Source organism: Gobio gobio (assembly GCF_949357685.1).
Source record: "Gobio gobio genome assembly, chromosome: 6".
Classification (NCBI taxonomy): Eukaryota; Metazoa; Chordata; class Actinopteri; order Cypriniformes; family Gobionidae; genus Gobio; species Gobio gobio.
In genome coordinates this window covers 40259862-40282951 of record NC_137102.1, presented here as the reverse complement: position 1 = coordinate 40282951, position 23090 = coordinate 40259862, and the positions used below count along the sequence as shown (strand labels likewise).

General features: G+C 38.8%; 1 protein-coding gene across 2 annotated transcripts in view; it reads left to right on the top strand.

Moving 5' to 3' along the window:
• The window catches only part of LOC307127429 (phosphatase and actin regulator 1), a 74410-nt gene extending 53521 nt beyond the window's left edge, over window positions 1-20889 (top strand). For both annotated transcript variants that reach the window (XM_079818647.1, XM_079818646.1), the window contains exons 7-13: window positions 6614-6789; window positions 7065-7221; window positions 8728-8783; window positions 16484-16545; window positions 16627-16767; window positions 18340-18416; window positions 19667-20889. In XM_079818647.1, the coding sequence (XP_079674773.1) occupies window positions 6614-6789; window positions 7065-7221; window positions 8728-8783; window positions 16484-16545; window positions 16627-16767; window positions 18340-18416; window positions 19667-19682 (685 nt within the window). In that variant the 3' untranslated portion in view covers window positions 19683-20889. The remainder of the gene's footprint in view (window positions 1-6613; window positions 6790-7064; window positions 7222-8727; window positions 8784-16483; window positions 16546-16626; window positions 16768-18339; window positions 18417-19666) is intronic.
• Window positions 20890-23090: the final 2201 nt, after the last annotated feature.

Sequence of the window (23090 nt, the reverse complement as noted above, 5' to 3'; positions counted from 1 at the left end):
CATTTTATGAATCTGAATCATGTTTGTCTTCACTTATATAAATTAGGCTACATGCGGCCCTGTCGTAATGAAAATATTTGCGTATTGGAATTAGGGGCTGTGCAATATCATGGACTCTTTTAATTCTATCCATCAAGCTACAACAAACCATTTTCAATCATCATTTGCTGCCTGCCTTCTAAATTCTACTACTTAGTGATGCAGTAAATCCATTATGTGACTCGTTAATGCTGCGTCTGAACGAAGTCAGCAACACACTTTCGTTCACTCCTCACGTACCTAACTTATGATTTACAATGCAGGGACTGGAACTACAAATATACTAGTTATAAATACAGTAATCATTACTTTATTTAGGCAGAATAAGTTTGTTGTGATTTTCAAGCGTATTAATGTTAGTGGTCTTCCACTGATAGCCATGGCATTAGCTAGCTTTGTGGTTAGCTAAAGTCTATGATAAGCCATAATTTAGAAATGGACAACATCATACTGCAAAATATTGTAAAACATACTTTTTCAAAATATCAGGCAGGGGAGAGACGATACGTTTCATGCTGTCAAACTGTCCCGCTATTAAAGAAATGCATCTTATTCAGTCACATTGTCCGAGTTAAACTGACAGTCAGTCAACTATACTGTAACAACCTAACGTAATTACTAGCTAATTCCGTTTCACTCTTGGCTCACATGTAACAGCAAAACTGGTCAAAAAAATCACAATTTTTGTCATGCTTATTTGAGTTAAGAGAACTGATGGGAATGTTCTTTTAATTGTTATTCAAGCAATGTATGTCTCGTGACAGTTGCCAACTTACCATGCACTTCACGGATGATCTCAGTTGTGAATGTTCGCGGCGCGCAGCATGACTGGATCAGCTGGTGTTGCCAACTGGCACGTTGTAGAATGCCCTCTGGTGGACAAACTATGAAACACCAACACTCATAATGTGGTTGAGCGGTGTTTCGTCCGTTTTTATCATTTTTTTAAATATTCATTTATCGGCCATCATAAATGCAGATACCGTTAGTTTGGAAAAGGCCTAATATCAGGCTCTAGTATAGAATACTATAAAATAATACATTGTCTGCTTCATTCTGTGATGATAAGCCACATCAGCTCACAAAAAGGACATTTCAAACACTTGCCTGACAATATAAAGTGATTAAAACGTAATTAAACGCTGTCTTTTTTTGGACAGCAGGTTTATGAATGCTTCGCATTACTAGTTTGTGAAGAATTTGACGCGTGCCGCTTTTTCAAACGCACGTTATAAGCGACTCAAACTCGTAGTGCTTTCAGAGATTGAGCAGCATTTACACAATCTCAAAATTAATAATAATAATTTCATAATCGCACTAAGCCAAATCGCGATTTTGGTTCTATTTCGATTAATTGTGCAGCCCTAATTGGAATACTTTGAATAGATGAAGATGTCGGTAAAATCATCAGCGCCTCCTTTGTGTGCCCTCTTGTCTTTGTGGTTTTGAGCTCACAGTGTCTGAATGAGGTCAGTGGCCCAGCTTACAGCTCACCGCAAACTCACGGCCCACTTAACCTGCGCTGCTGAAGTCTGACCCACAGCTGGAGACGTCTGATCTAAGGGCCGGTATTTGCCCCCTTATGGTATAAGAGTAACCCTTGAACCCTCGTATTGACAAACGCAGAATCGCAGAGTATAGAGCAAAACAAAACACTGGTCATGAATTAGAAGTCTAAAACGAGAATTTTTAAAGAGAAATGGTGGATGATTTCGATATAAGAGAAAAGGGGCTTGAGTTTGTTGCCCAGCACTATCCTGGAGAGGCGTCAAAGCTTGCGATGCTCCTATATATCGCGTCAGGGGTTACTATTTCACCGCAAGTCGACTTGCATACCGCTGACCACCGGAAGCTAGTTATTTTCGTCTATAATGTTTTAAATATGGATATTTTTCTTACACAAACGCACCACTTTGCTTCAGAAGGGCTTTATTAACCCCCCGGATCTGTGTGGAGCAGTTATATGATGGATAGATGCACTTTTATGGACTTCACTGCCATTATAAAGCTTTGAAGAGCCAGGACATTTTTATTATAACTCTGATTTTATTAATCTGAAAGAAGAATGTCATATACACCTAGGATGACTTGAGGATGAGTAAATCATGGTCTAATTTTAAATTTTGGGTGAACTAACACTTTAAAGGAATATACGGTTAAGAGCAGTATGTGCCGCGCAAGTCTGTCATATAGATACATACAATTATAATAAGAACATGTGAAAAAAAAGTGATTTGACGTGTAGCTTCAAATTTGGATCCCAACTTGGGGATAAAAAAATATATTAAATAAATCTGGCAAAAAAATCAATTTATGACTTAACATACTTATTAGAGTGTTGTGTATGTAATGTAATTACATGTACTCATTTTAAGAAAGTAATTAACCATGCTATCCCCATGAAAATGTCCATTGTTGGCATATACAAATGTACTGATATTAATAATTGGATGCTCGGAAAACTACATTTTAATCACAATTAATACAATACATTTGGGATTTCATATAGACACGGGCTCATTTTTGGCTGATGATAACTCAAAATTCAGATTGAAAAAAAGCTGGAAAATGTTTTCCAATAAAGGGAACAAGACTTGTTTTATCCTTAACTCAAAAACTGAATTGTGTAATCTAACACACAAATATGGGTTCAATTAATCCTGTGTCATTGTCAGACGGAATGACATTCTGCAATATTTTTCAGGATTACCATAAAAACCATCCTCGTATACATACACTTTTCGAAGTAATATATTAATTTCAAGATGTAACATTAATGACGGTAATTTAAACGTAGCCTTTGTAAAAATATAACGGAAAACATTAAATGTGCAAAAACTAATTGTAAACGACTAGTATTTTTCAAGTGGACTAGCAGTGGCACTATCGTTTAATCCACTAGTCTCGCACATCCCTCATAATAACTATGCCTATAAATTTACAAATACAAATTAAAAACTAGATTGGTATACATACAGTGGGTAGAATAAGTGTTTGATACACTGCCGATTTTGCAGGTTTGCCCACTTACAAAGCATGTAGAAATCCAGAAAATCACATTGTATGATTTTTAAGTAATTAATTAGCATTTTATTGCATGACATAAGTATTTTTACATCAGAAAAGCAGAACTTAATAATTGGTACAGAAACCTTTGTTTGCAATTACAGAGATCATACGTTTCCTTTAGTTCTTGACCAGGTTTGCGCACACTGCAGCAGGGACTTCAGGTTTCGGGGCTGTCGCTGGGCAATTCGGACTTTCAGCTTCCTCCAAAGGTTTTCTATTGGGTTCAGGTCTGGAGACTGGCTAGGCCACTCCAGGAACTTGAGATGCTTCTTACTGAGCAACTCCTTAGTTGCCCTGGCTGTGTGTTTCAGGTCGTTGTCATGCTGGAAGACCCAGCCACGACCCATCTTCAATGCTCTTACTGAGGGAAGGAGGTTGTTGGCCAAGATCTCGCGATACATGGCCCCATCCATCCTCCCCTCAATACGGTGCAGTCGTCCTGTCCCCTTTGCAGAAAAGCATCCCCAAATAATGATGTGTCCACCTCCATGCTTCACGGTTGGGATGGTGTTCTTGGGGCTGTACTCATCCTTCTTCTTTCTCCAAAGGAGTGGAGTTTAGACCAAATAGCTCTATTTTTGTCTCATAGACCACATGACCTTCTCCCATTCCTCCTCTGGATCATCCAGATGGTCATTGGCAAACTTAAGACGGGCCTGGACATGCTCTGGCTTGAGCAGGGGGACCTTGCGTGCGCTGCAGAATTTTAATCCATGACGGCGTAGTGTGTTACTAATGGTTTTCTTTGAGACTGTGGTCCCTGCTCTCTTCAGGTCATTGACCAGGTCCTGCCGTGTAGTTCTGGGCTGATCCCTCACCTTCCTCATGATCATTGATGCACCACGAGGTGAGATCTTGGATGGTGCCCCAGACCGTGGGAGATTGACCGTTATCTTGATCTTTTTCCATTTTCTAATAATTGCGCCAACAGTTGTTGCCTTCTCACCAAGCTGCTTGCCTGTTGTCCTGTAGCCCATCCCAGCCTTGTGCAAGTCTACAATTATCCCTGATGTCCTTAAACAGCCCTCTGGTCTTGGCCATTGTGGAGAGGTTGGAGTCTGTTTGTTTGTTTGATTGAGTGTGTGGGCAGGTGTCTTTTATACAGGTAATTAGTTCAAACAGGTGCAGTTAATACAGGTAATGAGTGGAGAACAGGAGCTTCTTAAAAAAAACGAACAGGTCTGTGAGAGCCGGAATTCTTACTGGTTGGTAGGTGATCAAATACTTATGTCATGCAATAAAATGCAAATCAATTATTTAAAAATCATACAAAATGGGATTTTCTGGATTTTTGTTTTAGATTCCGTCTCTTACAGTTGAAGTGTACCTATGATAAAAATTACAGACTCTACATGCTTTGTAAGTAGGAAAACCTGCAAAATCGGCAGTGTATCAAATACTTGTTCTCCCCACTGTATGTCAATCTGGGTAACGGGTGACGTGTTTTGCTAACAGAGGGTTTTTGTTATCCAGGTTTTCTTTATTATCAGGCACTAACTACAAATTAGCTATCATCACTTTAAGGTCATCTTTAAGATCAAAAAGATTATGTATTTATATAATATATATAAAATATATTAATATAAATGCATTATGCATGTTTTATTACTTTTTTACCCAAAAGGACACATGATATTGCTAAAGTGCACCAGACAGTGACCGAAAAGGCCAAACTATCATCATTTTAAGAGACGCTTACTGACCGTTGCACATGTTTTGGGACTTCTCCTCCTTTTTGATACAATATTACATCACATGACATACCTAAATGCATTTTGATCCAAAATGGCCATTGATGTCTGTTATCCAGGAATGACATTCGAGAAATCACAATTTGGAGACAAAAGTCTTTCTGTCATAAAAATGTAAATAAGCATAGTATTATCAGGTATCATTGAAAAAATCAATACAATTATGCCCAAATACATTTTAAATACTTTTATTCTTTTTTTTTCCCTTTCTGTGGCATTTTTGTATTCAGATTTTAAGCCAGGACAGTTACCCAGAATGACATTTTTGGGCTTTGAAAATGAATTATTTATTTGATTTGTTCAAAACACAGATTTATTCAGGGGCTAAGCGAGTGACTCTCTGAGTATGTACTGCTTCTGAATTAGCAATTACTTTGTGACCAAAGAAGAAGGAAGTACTAGTCAGAAAGCAGTTGGTCACCTCAGTTACTTACACATGACGACAGTTATCGTTCTCACTCATTTTCCAAAGTCATCTTGACTGTCGAATTGTCAGTACAACTGAAAATCTTCACATACGTTGACTCTAAATTGATGTTGATTTATAAATTGATGTTTTGTTTCAAATAAAGTCAAATAAAGCCAGAAAGTAGTAAAACAAGGCAACCGCTTAATTTATTCATGCTGCAATGCACCCCAGGAGTCTGCATAGTACTCGTGGCTGAGTATATGCAAAGGTTTTGATTACTGAGGCTTGTTAGTTTTAAAGGGTAACTAAACCCTAAACCAACTTTTTTTAGTTAATGATCTGTAATACTGGGGCTTTATTAATGCTGTTCATTGATTCGAGTAAATGTTTTGACATTTGAGTATAAAGTGTTTTAATTCTATAAAATATGGTGTAAAACCGCCAAAGTGCTGCCCTCTTAAGGTTGAACGGTGGCTACTGCAGTTGAATTTTCCTATTGGACGTTGTGGTACATCGTGACGTAGGATGGTACCTCCAACGGCTCACTATCCGCGCCCCTGGCACGAGCTCACCAAGCCCTCAGAAATGTTTCCCCCAATCACACGATGAGAACGGCTTCACTCCAGTATGAACTGTCATGTTACATGAAGTAAACATTATGAATGAAACTCACTTGACACTTGCTTTAACATTGTATTGAAGAAAATACGGTTAAATAATGCAGTTGTCAGTACACGTCAGGCTTTTCTTGCGATATTATTGCCGCCCGTCATGTGTACAGATAATTTTCATACATGAGACGCGCTTTCAAACCCTGACACACAAGTGGTTGCCGCGGACGCAGATAGATTAGGTCAGTTCTCTTGCGCGGCTGCTTCACTAGCTTCGTCGGCATCGGGAGTTAACGCAGTTTGAGCAGCGGCTCGCATTGATAAGGCTCCGGGTTTGTGTCTGTTACAGACAATCCACCCTCCTCCACTTCAGGTGAAGGTAGGAGAAATGACCGCTCTGTTGCAAAGCTGGCGTCACTCCAGTCATTCTCCATCTTTGCGACTCGCGAGTCTGACAGCTGTCAATCAATCCGTCACTGCGGGTCTCAGGTGCACGCCCTCCGCTCAGCCCCGCCCTCGGTTTGTCCCCTCTGTGTCTGCTCTGCCCACTTTTCCAGCATTTTTTGAAAATTGCCAGTGGGTGGAGTTAAGCTCTGAGCAGGGGTTTAGTTACCCTTTAAATCATTTTACATTGACCACAACATGTTTTAATAACTTGTAATTGTTAGTTGTTTTGCCTCGCCTACAGTGTGTCAGATGTGTCACTTGACTGATGGTGTGTTGTGGTCCGGCAGCTCTGCGGTTCACACGGGTCAGTACGGCTCTCCTCTCCCCTCGCTGGTGATCGACTGTGACGACGACAAAGAGAACATCCCCAGCGAATCTGACTACGAGGATCTGCCCAGCATGTATAAGGATGAAGAGCAGGACGAGGACGAAGAGGAGGAGGACGACGAGTCTCTCTTCACAAGTTAGTCAGATTGATCAGCTTGACCTAGTTCTCATTTTGAAATGAGGCAGTCATAGCTCACTGGGTCACACCATAACATTTAACAATAAAGAGACCGTTCTAGACATCAGTCTAGAACTGTAAAAACTGTTAAAGCGATAGACGACAAAACTGCAGAATGTTTAACAAACAGAGCAATATTGTGCACTGGTGTGAATGCTGATATAGTTATTATAGTTATCGTGTGTGTGTGTGTGTGTGTGTGTGTGTGTGTGTGTGTGTGTGTGTGTGTGTAGGCTCACTGGCGCTGAAGATCTTGAGGAAGGACTCGCTGGCGGTGAAGCTGAGTAACAGGCCGTCTCAGAGAGAACTGCAGGAGAAGAACATCTTACCTGTGCAGACGGATGAGGAGCGACTGCAGTCCAGACAGCTCATCGGCACCAAACTCACACGGTACACACTACACACACACAGACGCACACTCACACTGACACTCACTCACACACACTGACACTAACTCATTCACTCACACCCACTCACTCACACACACAGACGCGCACACACACACACTGACACTCACTCACACACACTTACACATAGACGCACACACATTCGTTGAAACATTCGCTGACACACTCGCTGACACACTCACACAGACACACACACACTGACGCGTACACACAGATACTCACACACACTCACTCACTCACACACACACATTCACTCACTCACTCACACACACTGACACACATACTCACACACACACTGACACACTCACTCACACACACGCTTCTCGTTTGAGCGCGAGGTCACACACATGGATTTAATGTAGTAACACCTCACAGTATTGTGGAAGAAATAGTCAAAGTTTTTGTCACCATTTCTGAACAAGCTTAAAATTAGGCAATATAAACAACAAGCCTAAAGAAGAACAAAAGCATTATAAGGTCAAGCAGCGCAAGCGGGAAAAACAACGCTAATAAAGCAGACTGCTCCTGTTATCGTGTAGAATGTACAATATACACTCGAGTCGGTATATGTTTATCGTGTTTATTTTGTTTCACTTTTTCATGTTGAGAAAAACAATGATATTATTCTCGGGTAAGCAAATGCTCTCCGCTGACAGACGTTGCAGAGACACATAGATAACGGTGTTAAGTGACGTTTCTAACAGCACTTTGTTTTCTGTTCTGAAACCTATATATAAGTTATCTCGCTCTCACTCGGGGTACAGCTGCGCTCACCTGCACTCTTGAATGCAGTGATGGACAGCTGTCTTTCCTCATTCGACTGGTGATTGAATTTCTGATTTCTCATTGTGGTCGTGATATTATGATAACTCAGTTTCATTAAGTAATTTTATCAAAAGGAACTCATCATTTTCATTTTTTTTTCTAAGTAATTCCAAACATTGTGAGGCAGACGACGACATTGTGATCATATACAATCAACTTATTAACACGCTGTAATCATAGGCTGAATCCAAAATTGCCCCCTAAACCCTCATTTCCTGTTCCCTACGTTAGTCCACTAATACAGTTCACTTGAAGGAGGGAATGAAAACGAGTGAGTGAATTCGGACAGCCGTTGTATGTACATCGGCTGTACACTCTTTATTGCGGTGCAATGTGGGATTGAATGAGTGCACTCAATAACGTCCACTATGGTTTCGGACACAACTACTAATGGCTGTCCCCTCAAATAATGCCCTATTTGAGGGTATAGGGGCCGATTTCAGATTCAGCCATAGGCTGTAATGCGATCTCAGCTGTGCCCTCACTACAGTGAAACAGGGACCCCCTCTATCTGGAAATATTAAATATTACCCTCTCCATCACTCAAATAGGCCTCATATTGAACCTTTCTTTTTAAAACTCTTGTATGTAAACCTTTTTGTATATAACTTGTTTGAGTTTAAAACACGTGTGTTTTAAACTCAATTGTGTTTGTGTTCAACAGGAGACTGAGCCAGAGACCCACAGTTGAAGAGCTGGAGCAGAGGAACATCCTCAAACGTGAGTCAAACTTGAGATAGTTACATTGTGTCCTAACCAGACGATAAAATTCCAGCGACAAGCTGTTTGTCTGTCCACACCATAGACTGTAAAAAAATATGGACTTAGTGTCCGTGACGTCACCAATAGGATTCTGAAGAGCAGTTTGAAGCGAAAAGTAGGGACGAGCTGGCCGTTGCCATCTTGGTAGTGCGTCATCGCGCGTCACTCCCGGATAACAGAAAATGGGCAAAGAGACGGGACGTGGATGGAGCTGAGGTGATGCGATGACTAACAGACAGCAGATGAATGGCTATCCACCTGTCACTCAAAGTGGCCACGCCCTTGATTATGCAGAACTTTAAGGCTTTATATAATGTTAACGAATGTTATAAAAAAAATTCACCCGGGTCACAGTTGTCATGAAGGGCAAAATTAGCCGTATAGACCAAAACCACTATTTGTACCAGGATGTAAACATATTGCATATGTAAACATATATTTTTCTGTTGTAAATTTGGCCATTTTAACATGGGGCTCACTGAGATTCTGCTCCCTTCTGGAGCCTGTCCCTAGCAGCCAGTCAATGAATTGCAATTTAAGTCACTGCCGTATTTGCCTCAAGAGAAACTGCGGGAGGTTGCTGCTTTGTCCACACCAGGGGTCCGTTCTTCGTACCTCGCTTAATACATCTGAGATGATTTGACAGATCCCAGATCGTTTCATCGTGATAACTGATGTCTGGCTAATTTGGTTCTTCAAATGAATTTGCGGATTGGATTTAAATATCTGGATTAAATGATCTAAGATCACTGCGCGTTCTTGTTTTCCCTGAAGAGGGCAGATGCATCGATACTCGAAACCAGGATCAACAATGCAGCGATTGGCTGGTGTCAAGACAGCAACGTAATGACATCATATAATTAAAAAAGCCACCTGGCAAAAAACTTGGCAAATTGCACAAAAAAAACCCACGAATATCTGGACCTTAATAAGGAAACAGCTAAACGACCAAACCAACATTAAAGTTATTGATCAATGATACATTTTTTTTTTTACATGATTACCTATTATTTATATTCACGATTTTATACAGTACTTGTACACCCTTTCAATTTTTATTTCAATGTTGTAATACAATTTTTAATTCAATTTGAAGCACATTTGTAACGTGACAGTATTAAAGTTTCTTAAGGGTCAAGATCAAATTCTCTGCATCTCCAAGTGGCTGTGTCTATAGTATTATACACAACAGGGGTTTTCAAATTGTGTGAATGTGAGCCTCCCCTTAGAGTAGGTAAGGACAGCCGAGCCCCCCCTTCCCCAAAATCCTGTCCGCCTCTTCTAACCCACACACGCCTCGGCAGTAAATGCCATCTTCTGTGTGTTCCTGGCAATGATGAGTTTCAATAACAACTAATAAAATGTAAATATTTTTTCATATTGTATTTTATTTCCTTTTTTTTTTTAAGAAGTGCATTCATAAATCTTTGCAACAGCAAATAACTTCCAACTTTATGCAGGCCTATTTGAGGCTACTTTTAAAAATCACAGAACATCAGTAGGCCTAACCATAAGTCAACAAAACATGCTTAACATGTGAATGTTACAAGTGTGAAACTCGTGTCTGGGTCTTAAAGGGATAGTTCACTTTAAAATGAAAATTCTGTCATCATATACTCACCCTCAATTTGTTTCAAGCCTGTATGAATTTCTTCTGCTGCACACAAAGCAAGATATTTTGAAGAATGTCAGTAACCAAACAGTTAACTGGTCCCACTGACTTCCATAGTAAGAAAAAATATATATACTATGGAGGTCAATGGGACCAGTTAACTGTTTGGTTACTGACATTCTTCAAAATATCTTGCTTTGTGTTTAGCAGAAGAAAGAAATTCATACAGGCTTGAAACAAATTGAGGGTGAGTATATGATGACAGAATTTTCATTTTAAAGTGAACTATCTCTTTAAGCGCACATTTTAATGCACATCTTCTCGAACAAAATCAGCACAATGGACAGCTCTCTGATCAATGAACGACAACGCTTTTTGTTCACAGCGCATAACACATAACAGTCAACTGCATTGAAGGCATGTTCAAAAAGATTTGCATTACAATGTTTTTTGGCTAAAATTATTTATAATCATACATTCAGATTTAAACAATAAACAAAATGCACCATTCACGTCATTTGCACGTGTCATTCACGTCATTTGAATTTTAATTTTGAACTTTGAATAACCGCCCATATCAGTGGGAACAATGAGGACGCGCTTTTGACGCGCAGAGGTGTTCGATGCGGGGCTGCACTGCAGAGAGAAATAAACGCAAGTCGTCCTCCACCTGCAGCCTTGATCTGTATTTATTTTTAATCATGGTCAGTGCGGAAAACCCACACTCACACAAGTAAGTGGAGGTGAAGGGGATTAGGACTTGCATAGCCTTAGTGGAGATCTGAGGGAACTCGCTCTCCACAGACAACCAGAAACGCGTGATCGGCATTTAGTCTCTGCTTCAAGTCCCCATTCGAGCTGAATAAAATAAAAATTTAAAATAAAAAAGTTCGATTTCGTGCATTGATTTGTATTAGGCCTACACTAGTCTTTTCTGTCTGTGTCAGCTGCAAAAATTAAGTTGAAGATCGCCATCTCCGTATTGAAGAAGCCAAGCCTACAGAGAGAAATGCACATCATGGATTACATTGAGTAACATTAGCTAGCCTATTTCTTTTCGTTTTGAATAGTTTCGTTTAAAGAAATGTAAAGCTTTCTTAAATATTTTTCATGTCTATGAGGCATAAACTGAGTTTCGATTAATTTATAATAAAAAATTAAAGAGATATGAGATATGAATTTATGATGCTCTCCAGTTCACGCGTGCAATGCAATTGATCGCGGCTATATTTGCTTCTTATTTATTAAATCCAGGCAATTTGTTGAATAAACATTTATTAAAATTAAGATACAATTTATACAAAACGAAATTCACTTTAAACTAAAGAAAGTCTTTCTACAAAACGAAACTTAATGAAGTGGTCATGTCTGACCCACTCCATGTCCCCGATGTATCCTATCTTACTCATGGTGTTCAGTTTTCATAATCAACAAAAAAATAACATATAATATTTTAACATATGAAACTAAATGCGCTTATTTAATGGCTACAACACATAGGCTATTAGGCACATTCAAGTTAATTCTCCAATTAATTTTAAAATGATTGAAAAAAATAAACATAGCCTACCCCTTAAAAAAATAATTGTATTGCAGTTTTTTGAGCACCTGTGCACACGTTGAGCCAGAAGGAGCCATTGCTTAATCTGTCAGCATTACTACTTGTCAGTAATTAGTCAACTCGTTTGTACCACAACGCGAGTATCCCGCGTAGCTTTTACCCAGTATACCGCAACGCGAGTATATGGTTTATTTTTATTTTTTCTTCACGTCGCGCCTCCCCTGTGGCTCTTTGGCGCCCCCCAGGGGAGGCGCGCCTCACCTATTGAAAACCGCTGATACACAACATTATAATATTATAATCATTCTCATATACATATACAATTTAAAATTTGTATATTATTATTATTATTATTATTATTATTATTATTTAAAATTATTATTATTGCCCCTGGTTCAGTAATAAACTCTTGTTATAAAGTAGCAGTGGCTGGGACAGATTTTAAGTATCACCTCAAGATGCAATCTAATCCTTTTTACATGAAATAAGCCTACTCGCAAGCAGGTTTAAGCTTACGGACCTGTTGCAATGACAGCAAGTCCAGGATGAGCGTCGAAGAACCAATTAATCCAAGATCATGCCAAAGCGTCAACAATCAAATCCAGCTTACTGAGTTAGCGAGGTACGAAGAACGGGCCCCAGATGTGACAAATACAATTCAGAACCAATCCAAAATCACAGCCAATCAGAAGACTGCATGGGCGGAGTCTCTCTGCAAGGGCACTGCACTCGCAACCAAATCAATCCAAAATTGAAATATAATTGTTGCGTATTGCTGGTTAGGACAAAATCTCATTAAAGGGATAGTTCACCCAAAAATGAAAATGTGATGTTTATCTGCTTACCCCGAGGGCATCCAATATAAAGGTGACTTTATTTCTTCAGTAGAACACAAATGAAGATGTTTAACTCCAACCGTTGTAGTCTGTCAGTCGTATAATGCATGCAAATGGTAACAACAACAAAAAAACATGCACAGACAAATCCATATTAAACCCTGCGGCTTGTGACAACACATTGATGTCGTAGAGATACGCAAGAGAGATCACTTCCGACGCTCCCATCAACTATGCCAGATCATCTACATTGCACATTGACGTCACTCACCGGAAGTGATCGCGCGCTGAAGGCTTTTGGACATAGTGGTGTATTGGAGGTAAAAAATTATATAAATACTGTTCGGTTTCTCACACAAACCGATCGTTTCGTGTCTTAAGACATCCATGTGTCGTCACAAGCCGCAGATTGATTGGATTTGTCTGTGCATGTATTTTTATTAAAAAAAAATTACTCATATTTTGTTACCATTCGCATGCATTATACGACTGACAGACTGCAACGGTTGGAGATAAAAATCTTCATTTGTGTTCTACTGAAGAAACAAAGTCACTTATATCTTGGATGCCCTGGGTGGGAGTAAGCAGATAAACATAAAATTTTCCTTTTTGGGTGAACTATTCCTTTAATATAAAAAAGATGCCTTTTATCGTGTGTTGTGGTGTCGCGTTAGGGCTGGACAAAAATTCAATATCAATATATATTGCGATTTTATAATTTTTTTCAATAACGGTGATATGACTTTTAAACATATTTCTGATATTTCGATATACATTGACTCCCATTGCGTGATGACGTACACCACAGACACGCAGCCAGTGCTCAGCAGTAGTAGGCTAGATCCAACGTGGCAAGTTTAAGCTACAAAATGAGTACCCCTGACCGCAATACAGATTCCACAAGAAAGGAGAAAGCAAAAGAAATAGTTGATAAGAGAAGAAAGACTTAGACTAAGAGTGGTTTGACTATCTAAGATCTGATAAACATCAGGTTTCAGTCCTGCAAAATGTGTCAGAGTGGTGCCAACTAGGCGTGCAACAATACATCGATATAGATCAATGCATCGATCTAATGTCTAACGACACGATGCATCGATGTCAAGCCTTAAAAATTGATACCTGTAGGCTATTTATATATTTAAAAGGCACATTTGTTTTAACACTCCACATTTTGACAAAATGTCAGTCTATGTATTATCGCCAACACGTTCATTCTCGTTTAAATTACTTTTCAGAGCTTGTGAAAGGCGCTCGGACAGTGCTTCACGAAAGTTTATCATTTGCTCGTGTTTAAAGCCTTGCAATATTGAGTCTTCTTTTATTTATTTGGTAACACTGTACAATAAGGTTTCTTTAGTTAATGTATTCACTAACATGAACTAACCATGAGCAATTTGTTACTGTATTTGTTAATCTTTGTTAACATTAGTTACAAATCCAGCTGTTCATGGTTTGTTCATGTTAGTTCACAGTGCATTAACTAATGTTAACAAGATTTTAATAATGTATTAGTAAATGTTGAAATTAACATTAACAAAGAAAATCAAAAGCTTTATAAGCGCAGTTCATTATTAGTTCATGTTCACTAATGTAGTTAAAGAGCACCTATCATGGAATTTGGAAATGTACCTTTCATGTAGTGTGTAACATAGATCTAAGTGAACAAAAACATCCTGCAAAGTTTGAAATATGACAGTGCACCGTATATATAGTTATTTTCTTTCAAAAGTAAGAGTCGACTCCGAGTCATTTTTAAGAATCGTTAGAAGACCGAAGCTTTTTCTCTGACTAGATGACGTCAACTTGTCAAGTTATTTGAATACGATACGCCCACTTATTGCGCTCCAAGACGCCAGTGAAAACTAGAAAACATCATGGCGACGAGACGCTGTGTTCTGAAGTGCGACTCAAAAGCAAACTTTTTTAATCTGCCCAAGGATGAGCATTTGAAGACTAAGTGGCTTGAAGACAAACCATACATCGTCGCGATTGTGTGTTTATTAGTCTTCAAATGTCTCTATTTGCATGTTTCGCAATTTCAGGAAGCTTTTATTATGGACTTCTATTATGGCACATGGTATCTTCTTCGTCTGTCTGTACCATATATGGACTACATGTGCACAGAGCGCCATCCGGCTGCCAGTTTGAATTGAAAACAACACATAAGAGACTCAATCGCTCTTGATTAGGTGAGGAAGTATTGAATAAAAAATACTCCTCTGTTTAGAAATTTGACACAGACATATGAGAATCTATCAATATGTCTCCTCATCTGCACACTTTTGAACTAAAAGCCCTGAGGGATGTTGATTTGTCGCGAGTCTTCGTGAGGAGAATAGAGGAGTTTATTTATGAATGAGATCAGCTGAGGCTCATATTACAATCAAACGGTACCAACGCGGTTTTCATATTCATAACTCCTGACACATATTAACAAATTACTGTCACTATAAGACTTTGATGGGCGTTCCGTTTTCGAAAATATCTGCACAGACTATACCAATCACAACTGACTGGGTCATCGGACCAATCACCGCAGATTAGTGTGAAAAGCGTCACGTAAAGGCGGGGTTTTGAAAAGTGAATCACTAAAGGAATCATTTGAGAATCGCTGTCAAAACAGGTAAAAATAAATGCATATTATAAGAAAACTAAAGTCTTGTCATTGCATGCATGCAAAACTGTTGTTGGGGACTTCTAAAACAATATTTGGAACATTTTAAATGCCATAATAGGTGCTCTTTAACCAATGAAACAATATTGTAAAGTGTTACCATTTATTTTGTTATGCTTCAGTAGATCAAGGTCTATGGTTTTGCATATAAGGAGAATATAGTGCTATGAATCATTCTTCTGACTGAAATTTAAAACCGTTAAAAGAAAATGCTCAATAAACTGCTGCACTGCTGTGTTGCTTCAAGCGCATCATTCTGCACACAGGATGCGCATAAGTGCTTTGTGCCGCTCTGTATTGAGGTTATGCACGGGACGTCACCGTCAGCTGGAGTGACTGCGGTTATGAGTTATGATGAACCGTCCGATTTACACCCCTGGTGCCGACTAACAGCAGGAACACATCAAATCTGTTCCACCATCTGAAGCAGTTCCACCCGATAGAATATTCTGAGAGTCAGAAGATGAAGATTATGTTTTCAGCAAATCTGAGCACTTTTTATATTCTTTATCCTGGCTGAAGCACTTTTGTTTTAATCTATATTAAGAATAATATAATCAGCCTACGTTTTAGTTTAAAGTTAAAGATATTAATTAAGTGAGTGAGAGTCTTATGTTTATTTGATGGTGATTTCACATTTGTTGTTTGTATGAAGGCTAAATACAAATCAAAGGTGAACATTAATTTATTTTTATATAGTTTAATATTATATAGTTTTACAGGAGGAGGTTTGAGACTTGGCAAATACATGTTTCAAAAGTTTGTACGTACAGACATCCCTTGTGGGTGTTCTTGGCAGTTTTTCTGAGGCTTTTATATAGGTCATATCAATATCCGAATTATATCGTATCGACCGAAATTAAAAAATATATATATCGTGATATAAATTTTGGCCATATCGTCCAGCCCTATGTCTAATTAGAACACGGTGTTCCAGTTTCATCGTTTATCCTCTGACCTGTTTCTGTCCCACAGCTCGTAATGAGCAGGAGCAGATGGAGGAGAAGAGAGAGATCAGACGCCGACTCTCACGGAAGGTATGTTGGGAGCATGATGTCTCTCTCTTTCTCTTTCTCTCTCTCTCTCTCAGTGTCTGAATATGTGTGAATGTGTTTCAGCTGAGTCAGAGGCCCACGGTGGAAGAGTTACGACGAGCCAAGATCCTCATCCGCTTCAACGATTACGTGGAGGTGGCGGACGCTCAGGATTACGACAGACGTACCGACAAACCCTGGACGCGACTCACTGCGGCCGACAAGGCAAGTTTGAAGGACTCTATGGTCATATGAATGTTGCCGATCTTAATCTTCATTTTGATGAGCTGAGATCTTTTAGTCTCTGCTGTTGTCAGCTGATGCGTGAACAAAACTTCACTAAATGTATTATTAGACGGTGCACTCATATTATTATGAATGGAAGAAAGTGCAACGCGCAATATGGTTAATAAGCCCCCCCTTTTAAATAAGAGCCAATCTGCGATTGGTAAAGTCATTACATCACTGCAGCTGTCGTTAGAAGCTCCGGTTGTTATAGAAGCATATAGCTATAGTTTTGAGACGCGTTTGCAAAAATTCATTTCGCTGCATCATTTAAATCTCATGCAAGAGCCACAAGGCACTTCATTAGTGTTACATGTTACTAACAGAATGACGATTATCTAGTAACAAGGTTGTGTGTGACTAAAATGCTAAATAATATAGAAGTAAATCAGATGGATAATAGTGAGTATCATTGGTTACAGCAGCAGATAACTCAGCCGTTACATCTAGTCCACTGATACCCCTTTTCCACCAAGGCAGTGCTGGTGCTAGTTCGGAGCCAGAGCCTAGTTTCAAATCGGTTCTTTGTGTTTCCACACCCAAAACCCCAGCTCCGAGCCAGGAAAAGTGGTTCTTAAGTAGCACCAAAACATTGCTGGGCTAGAACAGGGCTAGAAGTAAGAACCGATTACGTCAGGCGCTGGGGGCAGGGTCAACAAGACGAACACAAACTTAAGATCCACCATTTTTGAAATAGCAGCTAATGGAGCTAACAGCTGCTGCTCATTTGTAATCTCCGTCTATACAAATTGCGGCGAACTACATGAATGAACCGATGCATCTCGAACAAGCCTGGTGTGTTTGTGTTTCCCGCTGCCCAGGCTTGCCAGGTTTTCACAACAAAACCCACCTAATTGCTACTTAAAACAAGCCCAATCGCGTTTCAGGGGGGCTTCCCCGGTAAAAAAAAAAGCAAATGTTTTTTGTCATTTGTTGCATACTAAAATTCGCATTCCCGGGGCTAAATATCACATAATTGGGGTCGCTTCAACCCGACGACATGAAAAACAGCCCGCGGCAACAGTGATGAAGTAGCCCAATTCCGCGGGAAAACCGCAGACTTGGCAACACTGCCGCTGCCTCGCTAGCGTTGCTGAGAAAGATGAGACGTATACAGTGACGTAAGACATGGCTCTGTTGTGGCTCTCAGCATGTGGAAAAGCAAACGGTTCTTAGAAGGCTCCTCAGTCGAACCAACTATGAACTGGGACTAGCACTGGCTCTGAACTAGCACCCGGTTCATTCTGGTGGAAAAGGGGTATGAGATCACGCTTTCATAAACACACAGAGGGACACGTGCACCTGCTCACATGGAAGCAATCGCCACGTCAGGGTTTTAAACCCAACTTAAACGTTCTGAACTCCGTCCCTGTTCTAGCTTGTACTAAAGAAACTGGACTGCATTACTAGCACCACTCGTGTTGACAGCCTCTTTAGGATGAGTGGCTCGCTGTATTCCTCATTTGTAAATAAGCATGTGCTGAATGAAGTGTGTTGTGTGTGTCGCTGCAGGCCGCCATCAGGAAAGAGCTGAATGATTTCAAGAGCAATGAGATGGAGGTGCACGAGTCCAGCCGCCATCTGACCAGGTCAAACATCATGCTAATGACGCTAAACAATATACTCAAACTGTTAAAGAGACAGCAGGGTTTCAGTCTCTCACATGCAAAATGCTACCAGAATTAATCAAATAGCCCTAGCATGCGTTATTGTAGCAATAATGTAATGCAACATTATTACAATATATTGATTTTATACAAACAATAAAGAATGTTATTTTTAAAACATTAATCTCAACATTATTTATGCTGTTGTAATTGTACCAATTCAGATGTACCACCTCTGCAACACAAAGATGAGTTTTGTTGTTAGTGATTTCATTTGATTGGTAATAGGGTTGCAAATTAACAGGAATTTTCAAGTCTGGAAACTTTCCATGGGAATTAACGGGAAATAAATGGGAATTAACGGGAATCAATGGGAATTAATGGGAATGTATTGGAATTAAAGGGAATATATGGGAATTAACGGGAATGTATGGGAATTAACGAGAATCTATGGCAAATAACGGGAATGTATTGGAATTAAAGGGAATATATGGAAATTAACAGGAATGTCTGGGAATTAATGTGAATAAATGTTGAAAAAAATATTGCCATAATAAAAACAGTAATATTGTGAAATATATACAAATAACAATTGAAAATAATTATTTAAAATGTAATGTGTTTCTGTGATCAAAGCTGAATGTTCAGCATCATTACTTCAGTCACATGATCCTGTTGGAAACATTTGTGCTGCTTAATATTTTTAATAATTCATAACCTGTGATACTTTTTTCAGGATTCTTGGATGAAAAAAAGAACATTTTATTCTATTTTATTTAAAATAGAAATATTTTCTAACAATAAAACTTTCTTGTTTCTAACCATTTTTTTTCTTGCTTTTTTTTTAAAGAAATTAATACTTTTATTCAGCAAGAATGTGTTAAATTGATAAAAAGTGATAGTAAAGACTTCTAGATAAAGACTAAGATATTGTTACAAAAGAATTCTATTTTGAATAAAATGTAGCAATAAAAATATATATTTATTTTACATGTACTAAATTAGAAGTAATTAATTGGAAACTATATCAATATGCAAAAAAAAAACGTCCTCCTACGACCAAATAAAATATTTATGTTTGCATAATGGTACAGTGTGTATAAATTTGCCATAAATTCCTGTTAAGTTTCCAAATTAGAATATTTCCAGAATTCCCCAGATTAATTTCCCATGTAAAGTTCCCGGAAATGTGATGTGACTTGCGCTGTGTGTGTGTGTGTGTGTGTGTTCAGGTTTCACCGGCCATAGAGACAATCGCCGCTGCCTGATGACGTCTGAGGCGCAGAACTCCAGCCGATCACCTTCACTCCATCATCAGAGACGGAGAGCTGATTCTCAGGCTGCGAGCGGCGGGCGGCACGGCACGTCCAGCACTTTCAAGCACTTCCTGCCAGCAGGGCTCACTGTTGCACTGTTGAACGCTTTTACAAACGGCCGTTTACGACTGGCACCGATTCATTGTGCTGGTGTCTGCGTCACGATCCACAGGGAAAACTGTGAAGAGACTCCTCTATGACGTCACTCTACTCATTCATCGGCCACCTAGGATTTTTTTGACTTACTTTATAGCGTTTGCAGCAGATGACCTGAATGTCGTCGTCATGGTTATGATTGTGCTTTTTATTCATTTTGATTTCTATTTATTTTTGAGTTAATTGCATTTTAACATCCTTTTTACCATTTCAAACACTAGAAAATCCTTTTTTTTAGGCTTTCTTCATATTTTTGCTCTGATTTCACCTTTAATAAGCAGAATGAGCAGTTTAATTCTGACGGGCCGCAGGTTCAGGTGTGTGGGAGTTATACGCTGATCAATAACAGGCTTCATATCATTGCAAAAAGAGATGCTCTTGTTTTCCAGTACAAATATCTCAACAGTCCTAAATTAACAGAGATTTACTTGACATGCTAAATGACTAAATGTCAGTAAGGTATGAAAAATAATCTTGTTTGCCCTTTGAATTAAGGTGATGACCCCATTAACAGATATTTGTTGAAGCTCAAACTCACTTAAGTTCTTTTTTTTTTTTTTTTTCAGAAATCAAGACTTAATCCTCAAGAGAGAGAAATGAGACCTTTTCTCTCTCTCTCCACTCTAATACCTGATTTGATTTTGTTTTTACAACTAATTAAGCTACAATCATATTCTGCATGCACTTTAACAATACACAGTGTATTTTGGGTTGAATTATTGAAATTAGAAGTCCTAAAATGGCAGAATTTCTATGGGAATTTGGATCCTAAACTGAAACCAATCCAAGGTTTTTGTTTGCACAAAAACAAATATCCGTCACCAAACCATCTTTTTAACAATGGTGTGCTTTTGAAAACTTTGTAGACATTGCATGACTTTATACCGAGGGTGCGACGCCCTGCCCTGACCAGCATCATGTGACAGCTGTCAGTGTCGGCCGAGGGATGTCATGATTTCAGCAATAAAACTGACGTTATTTACAAAGACTGTGTGTCTGTGTGTTTTGTTTTTGTGTTTTAGAAATGTACAGACGTACAACAGAACAGTTGTATGAAATCACAGCATCACTCCATGCATCGTGCCATTAAAACAAAGACATGGACGTGATGACTGTGAACTCAGTTCAGCTTGGAAAATAGAATGCCGTTTATAAAAAAGTGTGTATTGAATAAGAGCTAATAAAACAAAAAGGATTGAAAATGTTATGTCTTTGGAAAACTGAGTAAGACCAAAACATTTTTATTTTATGTTTTTAATATATATTAAGTATAATTTCACTTTTGAAACCTGCTTAAAGTCACTTTTGAAAGCATGAGAACATTTGTTGAAGACAGGTGTCCGCACATTTGAATAAGAAACAATAAAGAGTATAAAACACGAAGCACAAGAAACATATCGGGGAGAACACTCGTTTAAACAGCATACACACCACCCAGACAGCAAGCCAACGTGGAATAAATATAGATTTTCCATCTAAATCATCATTATGGTTGATATTGAAATTTAAATGCAAAATAAATGTTGAATCACCATTACCATATCGATGAAACATTGATCTATAGTTATCTTTATGACTGAAGCATTGATATTTAACGGTTGGTGTACCGGGCGATTGTCAATGTGTTGAAAAGTCATTGATTTAGAGTTGACCGGGAAACGACTTGTTGAAAAGTCATCAACAAATAGTTTATTTAAAGTTGACGGGGAAACGACCTGTTGTTGAAAAGTCATATAGTTAACTGGGAAATATGATTGAAAAAGCATCAATATATGGTCGTTAAAGAGCAAAGAGAGCATACACTTAGTGACTTTATTGGTACTTGGTATATGAACACACACAAAAATTGGGGACAGGATTTGAAAAGTATAAGTTGTCGTAAAAAAAATTGTCACACACAGGGTCTTCGGGTCAAAAATGACCCCCATAGGAAACGAATGGGAAATTCAAAAGTATGAAAATACAGAGTTTTTTTGTGCATACAATCTACAAATCAGCCAGGATGCAGAAAAAAAGGACTCAACAGTGAAGGGGTGAATCTCTAAAACATCAAGAGTGCAAAACAGACAAAAAAAAACTCTCACACACACACGCACACACAAGTGTGTGTGTGTGTGTGTGTGTGTGTGTGTGTTTGTGTGTGTGTGTGTGTGTGTGTGTGCGTGTGCGTGCGTGCGTGCGTGCGAGAGAGAGTTTTTTTGTCTGTTTTGCACTTGTAACGAGTTAAAGTGAATTATATAAGTATGTAATACATTGCTTTTTCACTAAAATCCTTTTTACTATTTTACCGTTTTATTCCTGGTTTTCTTTGACCAATATGCTGTAAACGTTTTGGAGACTTTTATTTTGACATTTTCTTCTGCCGTCCTACTGACGGCATTTTCGACTGCGCGCGCGCCTCTCTCCACTCTCCAGTCTGCATTGTATATGCTGGGGAGAGGTAAGTGTTTTTCTGAGCTCTTCATTTTATGGGTAAAATAAGTTTATAAAGTGCATAAATCGATTAAATATTTTATTGTAAGTAGTACTGAGACTATTTGCAGTGTTCTGATGTATGTTTTATGCGTGAGTGGATTAAGATTATGAAGTTATATCAAGTGGCCCGTATGATATGCTATTGACATGACTTTGAGTCTTCAATTAACCCTTTGACACACCCGTGTGATCAATCTAGGCTGGCCCCTGGAGCGTATGATCACACTGCTCAGTGATCAACTGCCAAATTCAAAATTTCAAATCTGCTTTAGCACGCTGACTGGCGCTGATCGAGCCAAAGACGGAAGCCTTGTTTATACTTTCGCCACAGCAGGTGTGCCTCCGCTGACTGCTCGTGCTCCTCCCCAAACAGACGAGGCTTTTATACTTGACGCGCTCACCCTTGTGCTATTCTTTGAAACGACAGAGGGCGACTCGGAGTAATTGTTTTATAAACCATTAGGAAAAAGCGTCGAGAAGAAGCGGGCTAATGTACTCAGGTGATGATCTTTATTTTAGTATGCTTCACCAAAAACCACAGTACAAAAGGATTGTGTAAAACTCAGTAAACCTTGATATTACTTGTGACATGAGAACAAAATATATGCACACATGTATACAACTAAATTAACGATCTCTTAAATATTTCCTAATTTCACTAAACATTTTCATTTAGTTTCGTGATTTTTTTTTTAATTAAACATGGATC